This window comes from Schistocerca gregaria, chromosome 5 (assembly GCF_023897955.1).
Source record: "Schistocerca gregaria isolate iqSchGreg1 chromosome 5, iqSchGreg1.2, whole genome shotgun sequence".
NCBI classification, from domain to species: domain Eukaryota; kingdom Metazoa; phylum Arthropoda; class Insecta; order Orthoptera; family Acrididae; genus Schistocerca; species Schistocerca gregaria.
Window position 1 is genome coordinate 119,577,847 of NC_064924.1, and position 18,785 is coordinate 119,596,631.

The 18,785-nt window shown below is 41.3% G+C and overlaps 1 protein-coding gene across 2 annotated transcripts in view; it reads right to left on the reverse strand.

Moving 5' to 3' along the window:
• Positions 1 to 5,063: 5,063 nt before the first annotated feature.
• LOC126272993 (uncharacterized) overlaps positions 5,064 to 18,785 on the reverse strand; it is a 32,744-nt gene continuing 19,022 nt past the window's right edge. Inside the window, exons 2-3 of one of the 2 annotated variants that reach the window (XM_049976346.1) lie at positions 5,434 to 6,828; positions 5,146 to 5,362 (exon numbers count right to left, since the gene is read on the reverse strand). In XM_049976346.1, coding sequence (XP_049832303.1) covers positions 5,343 to 5,362; positions 5,434 to 6,828 — 1,415 coding nt within the window. In that variant the 3' untranslated portion in view covers positions 5,146 to 5,342. Of the gene's footprint in view, positions 6,829 to 18,785 lie in introns of both variants that reach the window. The other variant, XM_049976345.1, reaches the window with a different exon arrangement.

An 18,785-nucleotide genomic window follows, 5' to 3' on the forward strand; every position in this document is an offset into this window, starting at 1 on the left:
AACCTGTAAGTTAGTCCATCCCAGATTATCACGCTAGTCTTTGTCGTTGCAGAATTACTCATTTGAGATTTTTTCTGTTAAAGGAAAGGACAGCATCATTGCTGACGCTTCTCCTCGCCTTCCACAAGATGAAAATGACAGTAACACTGATCTAGAAAATGAGAACGACCATAGAACACTTTTAACGCAGGATTAACAATATTAAGAATACTACATTGATTTGTGTAAAAACATGTCAGATTTAGAAATGTCAGATCAGCACTGGAACAAGGTAACGAAGGACCTTGCTGACTTATCAACCTAATCATCCACTGTCTAGCCGTTATAGGATATATCAAGATGTGTTATTCTGTCGTGGACATCCAAATGGCACTAACTGGTGTGGATGTATACGCAAGGACCCAGAACCCAACTTATTTAGACACACACACACTCTTTTGGGTACATTATAGGACGAAGAAGTGTCTATCACAATCAACACGTACTGTTCCATTATCGACATGAGGAGAAAAGTTCACTACACACTCCGAACTAGTGTATCTTGTCAGAATGCTAAACCACAGAATTTATCCTCTAAGACAGATTTACATTTCATACTACCCAGTAAACCAACAGACATTAGTGGACACCATCCGACAAGTAGCGATGGTGTTAAATAAGAATTAGTATTTTATGACATATTTTCGGAGCATGTTAACCTTTACGCCATAAAATCTCAGACTGCAAACACTGTCATAAGATGATTTTCGCGTGATTGCATTCATTACGTAGGAAAACCAAAGGTAATTATATCTGACAACGCAATGTATTCAGTAAAACTTTAAGAGGCAATATATTTAGGGGCGTAGGACGTCAAACGGGACGACTTGGAGCAGGAGAGGCATCGCAGGTTTTAATGTCCACTGTCTATACGTTTACAAACAAATCCGTACAACTTTGTCAGCATGCCAAAGAAGGACTCAGGATTGACACCCATAGCAGTGGAAGTTCAAAACCATAACAAAAAGTATTTTTTACGTGTGAAATTTCATCATTTTTTCACGTATTATTGGCTGCATTGTTTCTATAGCTTAAATTTTCTTCATAAGTAAGAGAGACTCTTCGTTGAATTTTGCGCAGCACACAAACCATACTTACAGGTGTACGTAAATCTAGAATTTATTTAATTTATGAAAAATAATTGAGCTGTTACGTTTTAAACTTCATGTTCAGAGAAAACTTAAATTTTACAGTTTATTATCTCAATTTTTGGAGTGAGACAGGGTTGCAGCCTCTCCCCGATGTTATTCAATCTGTATATTGAGGAAGCAGTAAAGGAAACAAAAGAAAAATTCGGAGTAGATATTAAAATTCATGGAGAAGAAATAAAAATTTTGAGGTTCGCCGATGACATTGTAATTCTGTCAGAGACAGCAAAGGACTTGGAAGACCAGTTGAACGGAATTGACAGTGTCTTGAAAGGAGGATATAAGATGAACATCAACAAAAGCAAAACGAGGATAATGGAATATAGTCGAATTTTATAGTTTATTATCTCAATTTTTGGAGTGAGACAGGGTTGTAGCCTCTCCCTGATGTTATTCAATCTGTATATTGAGCAAGCAGTAAAGGTAACAAAAGAAAAATTCGTAGTAGACATTAAAATTCATGGAGAAGAAATAAAAACTTTGAGGTTCGCCGATGACATTGTAATTCTGTCAGAGACAGCAAGGCACTTGGAAGACCAGTTGAACGGAATTGACAGTGTCTTGAAAGGAGGATATAAGATGAACATCAACAAAAGCAAAACGAGGATAATGGAATGTAGTCGAATTAAGTCGGGTAATGCTGAAGGAATTAGATTAGGAAATGAGACACTTAAAGTAGTAAAGGAGTTTTGCTATTTGGGGAGCAAAATAACTGATGATGGTCGAAGTAGAGAGGATATAAAATGTAGACTGGCAATGGCACTGAAGAGAAGAAATTTCTGAACATCGACTTTAGATTTAAGTGTTAGGAAGTCTTTTCTAAAACTATTTGTATGGAGTGTAGCCGTGTGTGGAAGTGAAACAAGGACGATAAACAGTGCAGACAAGAAGAGAACAGAAGCTTTCGAAATGTGGTGTTACAGAAGAATGCTGAAAATTAGATGGGTAGAACACATAACTAATGAGGAAGTAACGGAAAAACGGCAACAAGTGGGATAAAATCCTATCATTATTAATTTTTTGAAACTCTGCTGCATGTATTCTGCAATGAACGACCAAGCCACCAAGCGTAATCGTATAGCACTGAACGATGTGCAGCGTCTGCGATTTTTGCAGAAAGCTCACTATTAGTGTCTGCGTTTCTTTCAGCAGTAAATACAGGGTGTAAACAAAGTCCCTTTACAACTTCAAAATTTTATTACAACAGCAGTTGTTGAAATATTTTAACGAAATTTCTTTTACTGTAATCGCTGTTTTAAAGTTTTTATATACACAATTTTTTTTTTGTTTCAGACACTCTGTTGATGGAAGGAACTAAATCTCTATAAAATGCAACTCCTCAAGAGAAGGCACAATGTGTGTCCTGGTTTATTGAGACAAAATCGGATGTTCAGACTCAACGAAGTTTCCGAACGAAGTATGCAAGAGATCCACCATCGCGTCCTTCAATCCGTGCCTAGTACAAAAAATTTATGGAGACAGGGACAGTGTTGGATAAAAGGAGGAGCGGGCGACCAAGAACATCCGAGAAAAACATCGTTCGAATTTTAAATTTCACTCGTTCACCTACGAAGTCCATCCGCACTGCTGCCACACAGTTGCAACTACCACATTCAACTGTGCATAAGGTCCCCCACAAGAACTTGCGGTTGTACGCTTACAAAGTGCACCTGTTATAGACAGAACTTGCACTCAACATGTTGGAATGCCTTTCGGAGGATGAAGCATTCCTCAAGCGAGTTTGTTTCAGCAACGAGGCAACTTTTCATGTTTCTGGGACATTAAACACACACAGTGCGAGAATCTGGCGATCTGAACACCTCCATGTGACTGGTTCAAAAGAAACACTGTTTAACAGTATATTTTATTGATCTTGTTGCTATCTTCCAGAGCGGAAGCATGGTGGAAAATGGAATTAAAAATAAAAATTATTAACTGTCTCTTTTTCTTGGTCTGGAAGAGGTTTAACAGACTTGTACCGTTTCTTTCAATCTTTATCTCCGAATTCACAAAGTTTCTACTGAATGGTCAACGATATTGTTAATTCTTCCTTGTCTTCCGATGAATCACTTCGTTATTTTGTTATACCACCGTCCCATTCTTGAGAAAATGGGCTCTCATTTCTTCATCGCTCACTGGCTTTTTTCTACTTATTACACTTGTTCCCTCGAAGTAGCTAAAGCTGAAGCGATGCATTTATATATCACTGGTGAAAGGCATGAAATATCAGTATATCTGTAGGTAGTAAACTCCTATTGTGATCCGTGTTTATAAAATAAAAGATAATCCATTTACAAACTTTCGCTGCCATCGAAAGTCTCAGTCGGGAAAAAATATAATTACCTTGTTATGGAAGCTCAACAACCAAAGAGCAACTATGATTCAAGTTCTTCCAGCCTACAACGTAGGTGTAACACGGAGAAACCTCTACGACTGACAGTACAATGAAGATACTTGTAGAAATGATTTGTTGTTTTCCTCCAACTTCAGTGGAAATTTTACTCATCCTTGGGAGAAACAAGATAACCACGTGGTTCCCACCTCCGCCACCCGCACCCAGCAACTAAAGTGATCACTCTGTATCATGTACATATTGTACTATATATTTTTGATGTTTCTCTGTATTAATGGTTTTGTAACATTTTTCGATAACTCTTTTGGATTTTCTGATGAAGATACCCATATTCGGTGTCGAAAGCAGTTCAAGTTCAATCTTGTTATAACGGAATGGCTGTATTATACAGATCATGTCCTTGCACAGTTGCTGCCTCACAGGCATGTTTAAACATGTAATATATAAAGCTGTAAAATATGGGAGAGCAATGTATTTAAATCAGATTGGCCGTTTTATCAATGTTTCATTATCACTTTAAATTGGTCGTATATATTATCCACATCTTCCTGAGTTCATTTCTTATGTACCCTTGCATTCATTGTTAGTGTCATGTCAAGATTGTGTAATCGAAGAGTCTGATGCCATATGGTTCCCGTAAAGAAATCTTAAATTATTGTTTGGATCCTGCAATTTGCGTGAAAATGCTGTGAGACAACGCGGCTATCTGGATGCACTTTTGATAACTTTTCTTATATCTTGACTACACTTTTTACTTTTCCATCAACCATAAGCATTTCGACTTTCCGTCATTTTCAGTGCCATTGTTATGTCAGTCATATGGAATTGTTCAATAGGTATACTGTATCCCACTTGTCTGGTGACAGAGAATGTTGACCTGATACAACATATCTAATGAACGATTTTGTATGACGGACGCAACACTGCCTTTGAAAATGAGGGAAAGGCGAAATGTGTAATTTTGTTGGGAAAATAAAAGGTGTGATCGAGACAAAAGAAAAGTTATTATTGTTTAGCGTTTATCAAGTTAAAGTTCAAGGATCTCGTCGGGCTTCATAGTAACTGACGTTGATTATTAATTCAACATATGATCAATTTCGAGATGCACATTCTATCATCAAGTGTATTTACGAAAATCAGTACTGATTTGGGGGAAAACGAAACCGATACTAAGTGGTATCCAACTGTACACTTTACCATGTGGAAAGAAATCATGGAACTCTGTGTGAAAATGCGTACTTGGTTCTGTTTCCAGTTTTCGTTTCAAATGTAATCTGAAAATATAAGCTTCTGAATACCTTTACTTGAAACAGCATGTTTGGAGGTATCTGTTTCCATCCAATCAAGAGAAATGTGATTGATTTCCCAGATACATCTGATGACACGATGTAGTGTGACTAATCAGCGCCAAAGAAGAAATACCCGAAGATAAGGCATCAGCTAATAGAATACTTTGCTGGTGAGTGTTCATAACGTGCGACAGCTAACAACAATGGAGAGATTAAAATATATTGTACAGATTCTTTCTATTTGCACATTTGTATCTGAAAGGTTTTATATTTTTACCAGGTTTCTGGTGGTAAGAATCACAAAACACTACCCAAATAACAGAAAAACTGCTTTATTTGAACGAACAGAGGTTTTTCAACCGTTATTATGACAAAAAGGTGCACAGCTCTGTGACAGAGTCGCTGAATCAAGTTCCCTGAACATCGACACCGGTAGAAGGCAGCTCTTCGCTGTCGGCTGCCGGCTGCAGGGAGAGCTTGGCCGCCGCGGCCAGCGCAGCCCTCAGGTGCCTCCTAGCGCCGTTGAGCGCCACCTGCACATCCAGCTCCGTGAAGTACCCTCCGCCACTGGCCTCGCCGCCGCCGCCCCCGCCCCCGCACCCACCTACGGCCCTCAGGGCGTCTCGCAGCCTCAGCAGCCTGCGCGCCAACAGCTCCACCTCTGCTTGCAGGAACGTCCGCCGGGACCTCTGCTCTCCCACCCCCTGAGACATCACGCCAACCATCTTCCTCTCCACTTCCAGAAGAAGCCGTTTCTGTTCCTCCGTCACTTCTCTGGAAGTATCTGCGGCGTCAGAGCGGTACGACCGCAAGGACCGTTCCACATTTTCGAGACGCGAACTGATGGCTTCCAGTGTCTTCGAGAGGTGCTTTGAGGTCCACACGTCGGCCCCTGTGTGGGCTTCCTCCGGCGGTTGCGACTCTTGGAGGCTGGAAACCCTGGAAGCCGGACCACACCGCCTGGATGTCAAGAAGGTGCCCGAGCCGCGTCCTGAGCCGCGGGCTCCACTTGCGGGACCGGGAGAAGTCGACCCGGCGTCACCGATAAAGGCGTCGACTGCGTCGAACAGTGCCACCAAAGCAACGCGTGGGAGCCGCTTGGTGGATGGCTTGTTCCCTTGCAATAGTCGCCGTTTCACGTGACGAATCTCCTTCCAGACGCTTTCTTCTATTTCCGATGGCACTGTGGAAAAATCGGCAGCACATAGCTCGTAAGGCTCTTCAGTATCTGTAGGGCCTTCGCCTGTTGTGTGCGACATGGACACAGCCTCGAAAAGTTGATGCTCGTCTTCATCCGAGAATGGTGGAATGGTACTGTCACCCCCAGCAGCAGCGTCGGTGTCACATTCCTTACTTCTGGACAACGATTCACAGGTTTCACTGAAGACAGCCAGCGAGAGGGCATGTTCCATCTCCAGTCTAGAACATTTTTTCTCAATAACGTCAACGGCAAGTTCGTGATCAGCGACACTGTCGGTGCCTGCCTCTGTGCCTGAACAATACGGGAGGGTGTTATCACCTGCCATGGCTCCAGTGTGACATTCCGACGTTTCTCTGGAGAAACCTGGGGAATAAGTTCCATCCAGATCCAGTCTAAAGCATTTTTTCCCAATAGGAGGTTCGTGGTCAGAAAATGTATCTGCCTGTGCTTCCATGTCTGAGCAGGAAGGGGCAGTACTGTCGCCTGCAGTAGCTCCAGTGTGACATTCAGAACTTCTGGGTGTCTCACACGTTTCGCTAGTGGAAACTGGAGCGTACGCTTCTTCTACTTCCAGTCTACATTTCTCCTCCGTAATGCCAGGTGGAGGTCCACGATCTACGACATCGTTACCTGATTCCCTTGCTTGGTAAAATCTTGAATGCCCAGATATGGTTTCAAAGATATTACATTCTGCGGCATGTGATGGCTCTTCTTTCCCCGCGGTTGCTGAGGGCCCCACCAAGGTCGCAGCGTCTGTTGTTGAGTTCCACCGCGTTCCCTTCGCAGCAGTCTCTGTCTCTGCACAAAGAAAAAACGGTACGTGTCATCCATGGCAACATTTAAAACAGCAAAATTCAAATGTGTTAATTAGTCAACTTAAAATTACAGAAGTACGCCAACATTTGTGTGAAGTGAAATGTGAGAACTATTGGCAGCGATCGGACGTACGAGTTCTAACGTTCCTGATCTTCCCGCCGTTATCATTATGTGGAACGGAGCTATATGTTACCTGACTCTCGAACAGTCTTGGAGCATTAACAATGAACCTCACCATGTTACAAATGGCCTCTCTTTTTACCGCCTGCGACCTGTGTTTTCTGAGCATTTCCTTGGCGTTCTCGCACATATTAATTGAATCCACTGTGGAACACGCTGCTCTCCTTTCGAGTTTGTTTACTGCCTCCACTAATGCTGCCTGACAGAGAAATTTTTAAGAATTTGCTTTACGGAAAATCGTAGAAAATCGTAGAACCACGATACAAGGACCTAACAACACTTAGAAAAAATAAGTACCTTGGAGTGTGGAGCTATGGATTATGTACCATGCTTCAGTGATTCGCCAACAAACCACAATTAACGTTACGGAACAGCTAGGGATACAACCTGACGCGAACAAGATCATTGTACTCGTCATTGCTGACAAGGATTGTCTTGACAAAATACACTCATACTTCAACTCACGTAATTAGCATGGAAGATGATAGAAGCTGCTGAAGAGCGGTTTTATCACAAAGAAAACTATAATTATGGATTGTTTAGATCCTTATTGAGTTGTTTTAATTATAGCATATAGGTTTTTGCAGTTTTTCGTGCCTTCGGGTTTCATTATTTCAGCTACAGTTTACTTCACTTGTTATAAGGAATTGGAGACTTGTGTGTTATTTTATACAGCAAAATAATTAAGTTTCCAAATGTCAGCAAATTAGGTAAACCTACGTGTTTTCATGTGTCATACTATTTTGTTTCTTTTAAAAATCTGAGCAGAAACAACAAGTAACATCTACATCATAATCACCACTTTCAGCTGGTCTGTTTCTCCCTTGTTCATTCATTACGACACAAATTTGTCATATTTGTTCAGTGATAGTCCACTTTCCGTTAGGACGTACTACAGGGCATTTTTATCACAAAGAATCATACACAGGATCTCCTTCGTCCATCTCACATCATTCTGTGTTGTTTTATGTGCTGCCGATTAGCATTTCACTTTGGAATAGACACTATTATCTATCCATGTACTACTTCCCGTTATTCATTTTTTGTTTTTCAGTCTTTTTGCTATCTATAACACGTACATTTCCATTGTTCGCTCGGTAGTCTTTAATTTGAGCATTTGAAGCGCGTAACGTAACGTTTTGCAAGTTGCTAATGGCAAAATACACTAGTGTTAGACTTTACGTTTAAGACGCGATGGAAATTAACTCTTGAACAAAGAATTCAGTTCTTCAAATGAGCCGATAACCTATTATACGCTCAATTTTATTTATTCATTGAGGCGTTAAGCTGCATGGTGTGTTGAATTGTAATCTGTAAGCAAATTAATCAAGTGCTTGTGTAGCTTCATCAATAATGGTTACCATGTTTCTATAGGAATATTTATTGTACAATACTTTGATCCGTATATAATCATCAGGCTTCCTGTAGATTTATTCTCTTGATAACTTCTATCGCATTTTAGAATTCATTGCTCTAGGGCCTAAAACAAACAAACCTATGCCGTACAGTAACAGAAGATGGTTCACATAAGTCTGTTTAAGCATATTTCTTGTTCATTACATTTTAGTACTCTGAAGGCATCTTTCAAGGCTGCAACAAACTGTCTTGATGAAATTGAGCCGTTATGTCTCCTTACCCAGTTGTGAACTATTCCCAAAATTTTACGTAATGGAATGGAAACAACATATCTTTCAATAAACAGAGCGAGATTTGCGTTCATTTTATTGACCATTATGTTATAGTATTTCTCTGTCTTAACTCTGTAAATCTCCCTGTAAAGTGTACCAAAATTAGCTTCCCCAGCAGTAAAATTTAACAACTCCGATCAAAGGTACAGGTGTATCGCGTAAGGATGATTTGAGGTGCAGCACGCACCGTTTTCCCTGTACGTCCCCCATACTGACAAGGAGACGGCACGACCGTGGGGTCGGGGATTTGTCCACAATTTTGTGTGGTGAAAGAGGACCCTTAACACCTCACGTGGTTAAAATTTTAGGACTCACTACCCGGAAAATCCCGGGAAAAATCGATCCAAAGTTTCCTACGTGCCTTATGAGTATAAAATGTTAGTACACTGCCAATCCGCCGTCTGGCCTCGGTGTTTAGGGCTCGAATTCTTACGCCAGAGGTCTCGTGTTCGATTCCTCCTCTGGCACATTTTTCCCCTTCTGTTTCATTTCCTTTGCTTATTCCGCCAATTATTCAGAAAGTTTCCCAAACCTACATTATCTTTAATAAATTAGTTGCATTATTGAATAAAAATTATTTTCTTTTTGTCCAACAACCAATTCATGGCGGTGGATTTTCTATTTTTCATTGTAAAGTATATGAGGAGAAACATTGCCTTTGTAATCAGAAGAAAAAGGTCGACTGGGAAACATTCAATTTTTATATATATAATAATTATAAACAAGAATCGCAGTGGCAATCATCGTAAAAACAAACAAAGCAAAAATTTTTGCGACATCTTGCGCAACATATAAAAGCGGATTTTTTACAATCACAGGGCGTTTGCAATAAATCTGTACAGAAACATACCCCATAAACATTTACGAAAGTTTGTGGCAATTTTGAGGCAAACCAGGCATATTAAATCACGTCTCGGAATATTGGTGACGATAATTGATGGTGAATTATAGAATGAATTTTTATACAATCTTCCCGGAAATTAATTTCACGATTCTCCTTAACAATGCGTTGCAATTTTGCAAGCTACAGAAGAAAAAAAAATTGCCGGACGAGGAATCGAAACCGAGACCTCTGTCGTAAAAGCCCGAGTGCTAACCTTGTAGGCCGCACGGCGGCACGACAATGGACTAACATTTTATGCTTATAAGGTACCTAAGAAACTTTGGATCGATTTTTCTCGGGATTTTCCGAGTAGTGCGTCCTAATATTTTAACCACGTGATGTGTTAGGGGTCCTCTTTCACCATCTAAACATTCATAGTGGTGTCCGATTGTTCTATATCGTGTCTCCCTACCACTTTCGCGCAACGACGCTCTGAGCGTGTTTTTTAGGGAATTAACTAGTTTGAACCTGCGACCTGTTGCTGGTAAGGAGACGCCAGACCACACATGACATGTAGAATTCAGAAGAGTTCAGTGAGACTAGCGATGATATAACCAAATACTAAATGATCTCAGCGTCAGCTCCACTGCACTCCCTGTAAAAGAATCTTAATACTAACTAAATATAGTGGAAAGGGTTCAAGGCTTTCCTATTTTTAGTTAGCTGGTAAAATAACGTCGAAAAAGCAGTTAAGTTTACCATTGGAAATTTTATTCTACTCACAAAACATCGTTTATAAATTGCACTATTGATAAAAGGAAATGTTTTAATACAGGATGGTAAAAACCAACTGCGTTCAACAAAAATGTGAACGAATATTCCCTAAATGGGTTTCCAAGTTCTACAATCGATCGAAGGATGACCTATGCCATATCACATCTATAATATAGGTTTAAATTAAGTTTCACAAAAGAGAAAACTAATGGTCTACAGTGACCCTCAATTATCTTTAATTACTTATCTAACCTGTCGTAAATTACAGTGGCTGATGTGGCTTCTCAATAACTATATAACAGAGAAATCATCGCGTTCCAGATCTGTTCTTCAAGTGGCAAATGTGAACACCATGAGTTTTAATTAACGATCGACACTAGTATTACGCAAAAGAGGGGTGTAACAGATGAGACTTCTGCAGTTCTGAGTGAAGCTTTATGCGATCAAAAATGCGGCATCGCTTGCGTTCATTACCTTGTCGGTGTTTAGGCAGCGTCAGGGCAGCGGCGAGCAGCACAGCTCCACTCACCTCGCCATCTCGGAAGCAACTCTCCTTACTACAATTCACCGAAGTTGGTTAAAAAAAACTATATGGCTGTGTTTTCAACTGACCAATCAGGGTATCAATGTTAACCTTAAGCTCCGCCTACAAAAATTCTGTCTATCCAATGAGAAACGTTATACTTTTCGTGGTGGGTCAATGTTTTTAAAGTTTTCAACGTAACAGAGACGTGAAAAAGTCTCACGCCAAAACCTGCAGCAGGTGTGGTCCTTTTAGCGTTATCGTAAGATCTATACTGTTCTTCTGGAGGGCTCTATCTTGTAACATGGGCTGGGGGGTAGTCCTAATGTAACATACACGCGAAAAAGTCTCACGCTAAAACTTGCGGGTGGTAGTGGCCCTTTTTGTGTTATAGTAAGATCTATACTGTTTTTCTGGAGGGCTCTAGCTTTTAACATTGGCTGGGGGGTGGTCCTTGACGTAACAGAGACGCGAAAAAGTCTCACGCTAAAACTGCGGGTGGTGTGGCCCTAGTGGTTCGCTGGCGTCGTGGATGTCCAGTCCGTCCCTTATCGTAGGGCCTTCTAGCTTAACACGGTTGTGCTCTCGGCTTCTGTTCTCGTTTCTCCCCTCAGAACTGCGTCGGTCTCACGGTGGAAAGGTACGTCATGCATTTAGGCATTCTTGTGTTAGTCTGTGGTATTCCATTTGCTCACTCGTTACTCGTATTACTTTGGTCAATTTAATGGCACGATTTATACGGAGCTATGTGACATACTACTGGATTTGCTTATCATGTCAGGGTTTTCATGGAAGGTGTTGCATTTGCCTAACACCTTACAACCACACAAAATTGCGGGCAAATTCCCGACCCCACGGTCGTGCCGTCTCCTTGTGAGAGTGACGATTTGTGCGAAGCACTTTCTCCCTGTCTGAAGAACTGTTTTACGCAGAGCTCCCGAAACCAGCCAGCTACATTGCCGGCGCTACTCAGACGCGCGCCACGCTCTCCGGCCAGTTCCGTGGGCCCTACGGCGATGCAGACAAGGTGACGGTCACGCCTGGTGAAGTTGCCGCTCGTTGTTACGTTAGCTCACTGGCCAGTTCAACATTCATCCGCTTAAAAGAGCACACTATTCACTTTGCAGCGCTCTACGTGGTGCATAACTGCTACTAGCTTGTCACGTGACTCTCCATTGTTGACGTTAAGTCACCACAGCGAATTGTACGCGCCAGGCAGTTCCAGGGAACAAGTCCAACAAGAGCGGTCGACGTGGAGACGTGACAGAATGGTAGAAAGCAACTGTCGTGTTAGGTGATGCCCGTACCACACTTACATCTACGTACACACTCCGCACGCCACCGCAAGGTGTGTGGCGGAGGATACCCTGTACCACTAAAAGTCATTTCCTTTCCTGTTCCAGTCGCAAATAAGGCGAAGGCAAAATGACTATCTATATCCTTCCGTAAGAGCGCTACTTTGTGTCATTTAAATTCGTTGTCATTTTGGGAATAGGACCCTGCGGCAGTTAATTCGATCTGGAGTCAGCTTCAAATGCCGATTCTCTAAATTTTCTCATTCGTGTTCCTCGAAAAGAGCCTGTCTATCCTCCAGAGATTCCTGTATGAGTTCACGAACTATCTCTACAACAAAAATAGTTCAAATGGCTCTGAGCACTATGGGACTTAACATCTGAGGTCATCAGTCCCCTAGAACTTAGAACTACGTAAACCTAACAAACCTAAGGACATCACAAACATCCATGCCCGAGGCAGGATTCGAACCTGCGACCGTAGCGGTCACGCGATACCAGACTGAAGCGCCTAGAACCGCTCGGCCACACCAGCCGGCTATCTCTGTAACACTTGCGTGTTGTTCAGACCTACCCGTGACAAATCCAGCAGCCCGCCTTTGAATTGCTTCGATGTCTTCTTTCAATCCGACAACGTCCGGATCCAAAATACTCTAGCGGTACTCAAGAATAGATGACACTAGAGTCCTATAAGCCGTCTCCTTTACAGATGAACCACACGTTGCTAACATTCTCCCTATAAAATGTTCTAATGCCGAAATGGCACAAAATTTCAGGCCCTACTTTGCCGATTTTGCAGGCATGAATTGGATGAAACTACAGCGACCTCTAAAGGGAAGCAGCATTTCAACAATGGTCACAATCTATCGCAGGGAGTAGTTGTTTTTATATTTTCAAAATCCCTGTAAAACTCTCTAATGGCTGCCAATTTATTATACTTTTCTCGTATTCCCCTGGTTGTCCGTTCATCAATCCTGATACTTGTCAGTAGGAACATAAATCTGTTATATGGAAACGCAGCCCGGCAAGCCATCATATTTGTACTATTACGTTTCCAAGCACTTCGGGAACTGGCGCGGCAACTTTCGTTGAGCGCGATCAGGACAGAACTCCACAAATAGCTATCATTTCCGAAGAACATGTAAACCTGTAATCTCAGTCACTCGTATATAAATTGTATATCTCTGTTCTGAGATATATAGGATTGTGTAACCAACAATTTTGTCAGTCATATTTTTATGAATGAATCTCATTAACGCGTCCAGATTCGAGGAAATATTTCTGCCCGAGCCTGGCAATATTGTTTTTTAATGTTTTCTGACGTAAAAAGGGTAATCGTTGCTTGAATTTCAGATAAGGGATTGGAATGTTCGTCCCCGGATTGTTCTGCGTCGCTGCTGTGCTAATACATGTTCACACTTTCTTCCTTCCGTTCATTTTCATGGTGAAGTCGCATGGAGGCTCTAAGTCTTCATCTTCGCCCTCAGGCCCCACGAAGTATTTGAGATATAACTTATCACATATATTGTACCTATTCCTAGAAAAGCAAAAGAGAGCAAAGAAGTAATTATGTGCATTGCACTTATCGCAATGCTTAGCGACGGTTGGCTCGAACGACAGTAAAAGCAAAAGGAGGTACGACAAAGTAAATACGTACGTGTTCCTTGGCGCGCCGTATGGAGTGCCGCTTGTGCTATGTTTTCAGCGCAACGGATGGTTTCTCACTGATTGTACTGGGAAACAGGAGACAGCCACGTGCAATACTATGAGCGGAAGGGTGTACCTGAAAATTTCTATAAACACAAAGCGAGAGAACTAAGGACTAACACGTAGTTCCGCGGACACCGGGGCTGCATCACTCTCTGCCGCTACGCGGTATTTAGAGGGTCAAATTACTTGTCTCAGAGTCATCTACGTATCCTCTGCGGGTTTTAAACGTTAATAAAAATGACGCTGTGTTATAACATGTATCAGAGGCTACATGAGGGATCATATCTGAACACCACAAAGAAACTAAAATGAAAACAGAAAAAAACACGTTTGGTATTAATACGTAGCACAAGACGGCAACTACCGTTTATAGCTTTGTACGTACTTATTCACTGTTGAGACTCAGGGCCGTAATTTCTTTCCGATGACCTTTTATGAGGGATTTTGCTGCCCTACCACGGAAAGAACCCTGTTCGCACCTGGGTTTGATTTAAGGAAAGTAGAAAGCTGAAAGTTCAGTCATCTGCTGTGCTACTGAAGAACTTCCTTTATGCAAATGAAGTAAAGCTGCAGTCCATGTTGAACTAACTTTTCAGAAAATTTTTTGCACAAAAACTGAAAACCACAGATTTTGGTCGGCGTGTTTTTTCGCTGTGCAGTTATTCTGAAAACATTACAATCACAGATTTTGGTCCGCGTGTTTTTTTCTGTGCAGTTATTCTCAAAAGATTACAATCACATGACCTCACTTACGCAACTTGGATGTTGGGGACCTATAGTGTAACATAAAATCCGAACTGTTTCGTTTCTGGCGAGTCCCCATATCACTGAGAAGTGAATGCCAGGTTAAAAGGAAATGTGAAAGAAAAACAGGGTTTAGCCGCCGCAAGACCACCAGGCCCGGTACGGAACTTCATCCAGCTTGTCTGCTCTGGCGGTTCGCTCTCGCCCTCGCTCTCTCTTTCTCTCTCTCTCTCTCTCTCTCTCTCTCTCTCTCTCTCTCTCTAGAGATGTGGTGGCTGTAACGTTAGGTGACAGTAGCATCGTTTTCACAACAACGGGACTTCCACTGATATTAATGCAGACAATTTTCTCGAAATATTAGTAAATTATATACATAACTCTGCCATGAGAGTCATTGTATTAGTCAAAACCTAATCAAACTCCGTACAGTAGTTCCCTAGATTACCAAATGTACAGAGAAAAGCGAACATGCGATCCAAAATTTATAGGGAAGAGAAGAGATGACTAAAATGTTCATCAGAATCGAGCAACTATCTTCTCTCCGAAAATCATAAACTTACTGCAGATATCAGAAAATAACCACAGCTACTATTATCTAATTTCCGTTTTTGGTAACACCTAGGAATATTTCGAGATATACCCAGACAACTATGAAACCCCAGGTAATCACGGTACCGCTCCGCATCACTTCTACCAATTGGTGGTTAAAGTGAATCGCATTTGCTTCCCATTGAGACTTCTTGATATTCTGGCAATGATACAGCTGTGACTGCAGCAATACATTCACAATCACAAAGCAAAAAATATTTTCTTTTCAGAGGACTGCTCGAAGACACACAGATCCCAGCCGTTATTAACATATCTAATCCATTGTTAGTTGGCATTATAAAACTCATCATGGGCAACAAAGATCTTGTCAAGTAAGTAAAATCTTTTCGTAGATCTAGGATTATGGTAACACAAAATGCGGGGTGCCCCAGAAATGTTACAACGAACTTCGAAGGGTTGTATAGGGGGCCTTAAGGAACAAATCGAGAATAGGAACCCGCGTCCGGAAACGTCACCCAATGCAGCTACAGAACGTTGACGTTGCAGGTGCGGGCGCCTGCCACTAGGCGGAACGTCTCACAATGTTGTTTATTTCTCAGGGATGGCGACTAATTGAGACGACTGTCAGTGGAGAAGATGGAGCTACTTGTTTGTAGAAAGACCTTGTCTTCTGTGAAAGCGATGTTCTCTTATCTAAGTGAATGACAGTTTCAAACACAGGTTCCCATGCACAGATCATTTTTCTCCTGCACCCTCTAAAATGTCTAACGGTTTCGGTGTACAGGAGAAAAATAAACTGCAAATGGAAACTCGTATCGGAAACTGACATCCATCAAGGCATCAGTGTATCACACTCATAAGAGACAAGGGCTGCCTCCACAGCAGCGATCCCCAGTGGCGACTGTAGTAACCAGTCGCCTTCAGTTTTGACACTGTAGCATCGTTAGATGACGTTTCCTATCCTTGGATGGTTCTTCAAGACACTCTCTACAGCCCCTTGAACGTTGTCGTAACGTTTCTAGGACACTCTGCATAATGAAATAATCGAATACTTACTGAAGACCGCCAGTGCAAGATGAACACTTATATATATTAAAATACTACCATAAGAAGCACAGAGGACATTATCTGTATGAGTAATACGCCAGTAGAAAGATGAATATCAAGTATAAAACGAAATAAATAGATTTATTATGAATCAATACTGGCGGGCATGGCCTCTAAACCTGGTACCCATCAGATAAGGAGAAACCACTAAGATTTGACCCATGACATTCCGCATACATCTTCATCGAATGCAGCAATAATGCTGACTGCGAATATGGAGCAGTAACAATAGGAGATATAAATCACACTTTCTTAGCATGTAGCACGAATAAAACCCAGAAAACAGATTGCTAACAGCAGTTAATTATATTTTGTCAATGTTTATCCATTAATTCGGCAATTCTCTTCACCTTAGCTTGTAAAATCCTACAAAATTTCGGAAACAGTAAAAGATGTTCCTATGACCTGAATGTCAAATGTTAATAATATTGAATCCGAAAAAAAAATTGTAACCTGCCGGAAACTGGTGATTTCTTTCACAATCCCCTTGTGTGTTATGATTATTCTCCGACAGAGCTTCACGAGACCCTGATAGGGAGGGTATGGGGAGGTGTACTCTCTCTCTCTCTCTCTCTCTTGTTCTCTCTTTCTCTCTCTCTCTCATTCCCTCTCTCTGTAATTCTTCTCACTGGTACAACCGTTCCCAGAGTTTGGATTCATTCGGGCCAACCGTTCAGACTGTTGCAATATATACTAACTTTACTAGATGTTAAAGATTTTTAGTTATGTCTGTATATGTCAAAGTAGGTAAAAAGACTTGGTCTAGTAGTAATCCTTGGGTAACAGAAGAGATACTGGATTTAATAGACGAAGGAGAAAGTATAAAAATGCAGTAAATGAAGAAGGAGAAAAATAATATAAAAACATCTAAAAAAATTTATGACAGGAAGCGCAAAATGGCTAAGCAGGGATGGCTAGAGGACAGATGTAAGGGTGTAGAAGCATGTATCACTAGGGGTAAGGTAGATGCTGCCTACAGGAAAATTAAAGAGACCTTTGGAGAAGAGGGAACAACCTATATTAATGTCAAGGGCTCAGATGGAAAACCAATCCCAAGCAAAGAAGGGAAAGCAGAAAGGTGGAAGGAGTATATAGAGGATCTATGCAACTCCGATGTACTTGAGGCCAATATTACGGAAATGGAACAGGACGTAGGTGAAGATGAAATGGGAGATATGATACTGCGTGAAGAATTTGACAGAGTACTGAAAGACCTAAGACGAAACAAGGTCCAAGGAGTAGATAAAATTCCATTAGATCTACTGATAGCCTTGGAAGTATATAATTCCAAACCCAAGGAGGTGGGTGCTGACAGCTCTGAAAATTAGCGAACTATCAGTTTAATAGGTCACAGCTGCAAAATACTAACACGATTTCTTTACAACCAAATGGAAAAACTGGTAGAAGCCGAACTCGGGAAGATCAATTTTGATTCCGTATAAATGTTGGAACACGGGAGGCAGTACTGACCTTACTACTAATTGTAGAAGATATGTTAAGGAAGGGTAAATCTACGTTTCTCGTATTTCTAGACATAGAGGAAGCTTTTGACATTGTTGACTGGAATACTCTCTTTCAAATTCAGAAGGTGACAGATGTAAAATACAGGGAGCGAAGGCTATTTACAAATTGTACAGAAACCAGATGGCAGTTACAAGAGTCGAGGGGCATGAAAGGCAAGCAGTGGTTGAGAAGGGAGTGTGACAGTGTTGTAGGCTATCCCGATGTTATTGAATCCGTATATTGAGCAAGCAGTAAATGAACAAAGGAAAAATTTGGAGTAGCAATTAAAGTTCATGGAGAGTAAATTAAACTTTGAGGTTTGCCGACGACGTTGTAATTCTGTCAGACACAACAAAGGACCTGGAAGAGCAGCAGAATGGAATGGACAGTTTCTTGAAAGAAGGATATAAGTTGATCATGAAGAAAAGCAAAACGAGGATAGTGGAATGTAGTGGAATTAAATCAAGTGATGCTGAGGGATTAGATTAGGAAATGAGACACTTAATGTAGTAGATGAGTTTTGCCATTTTGGGAGCAAAATAACTGATGATGGTCGAAGTAGAGAGGGTAGAAAATGTAGACTGGCTATGGCAAGGAAAACGTTTCTGAAGAGAAGACATTTCTGAACATCGAGTTTAGATTTATGTGTTAGGAAGTCTTTTCTGAAACTATTTGTATGGAGTGTAGCCGTGTATGAAAGTGAAACAAGGACGATAAACAGTGCAGACAAGAAGAGAACAGAAGCTTTAAAATGTGATGTTACAGAAGAATGCTGAAGATTATATGGGTAGATCACGTAATTAATGAGAAGTTACTGAATAGAATTGGGGAGGAGTTTGTGGCACAATTGACGAGAAGAAGGAATTGACTAGAAGAAGGGATTAGTTGGTAGGGCGCGTTCTGAGGCATCAAGGAATCACCAATTTAGTATTAAAGGGCAGTGTGGAGGATAAAAATCGTAGATGGATACCAAGAGATGAATACATGAAGGAGATTCAGAAGGATGTAGGTTGCAGCAGTTATACGGAGATGAAGAGGCTTGCACA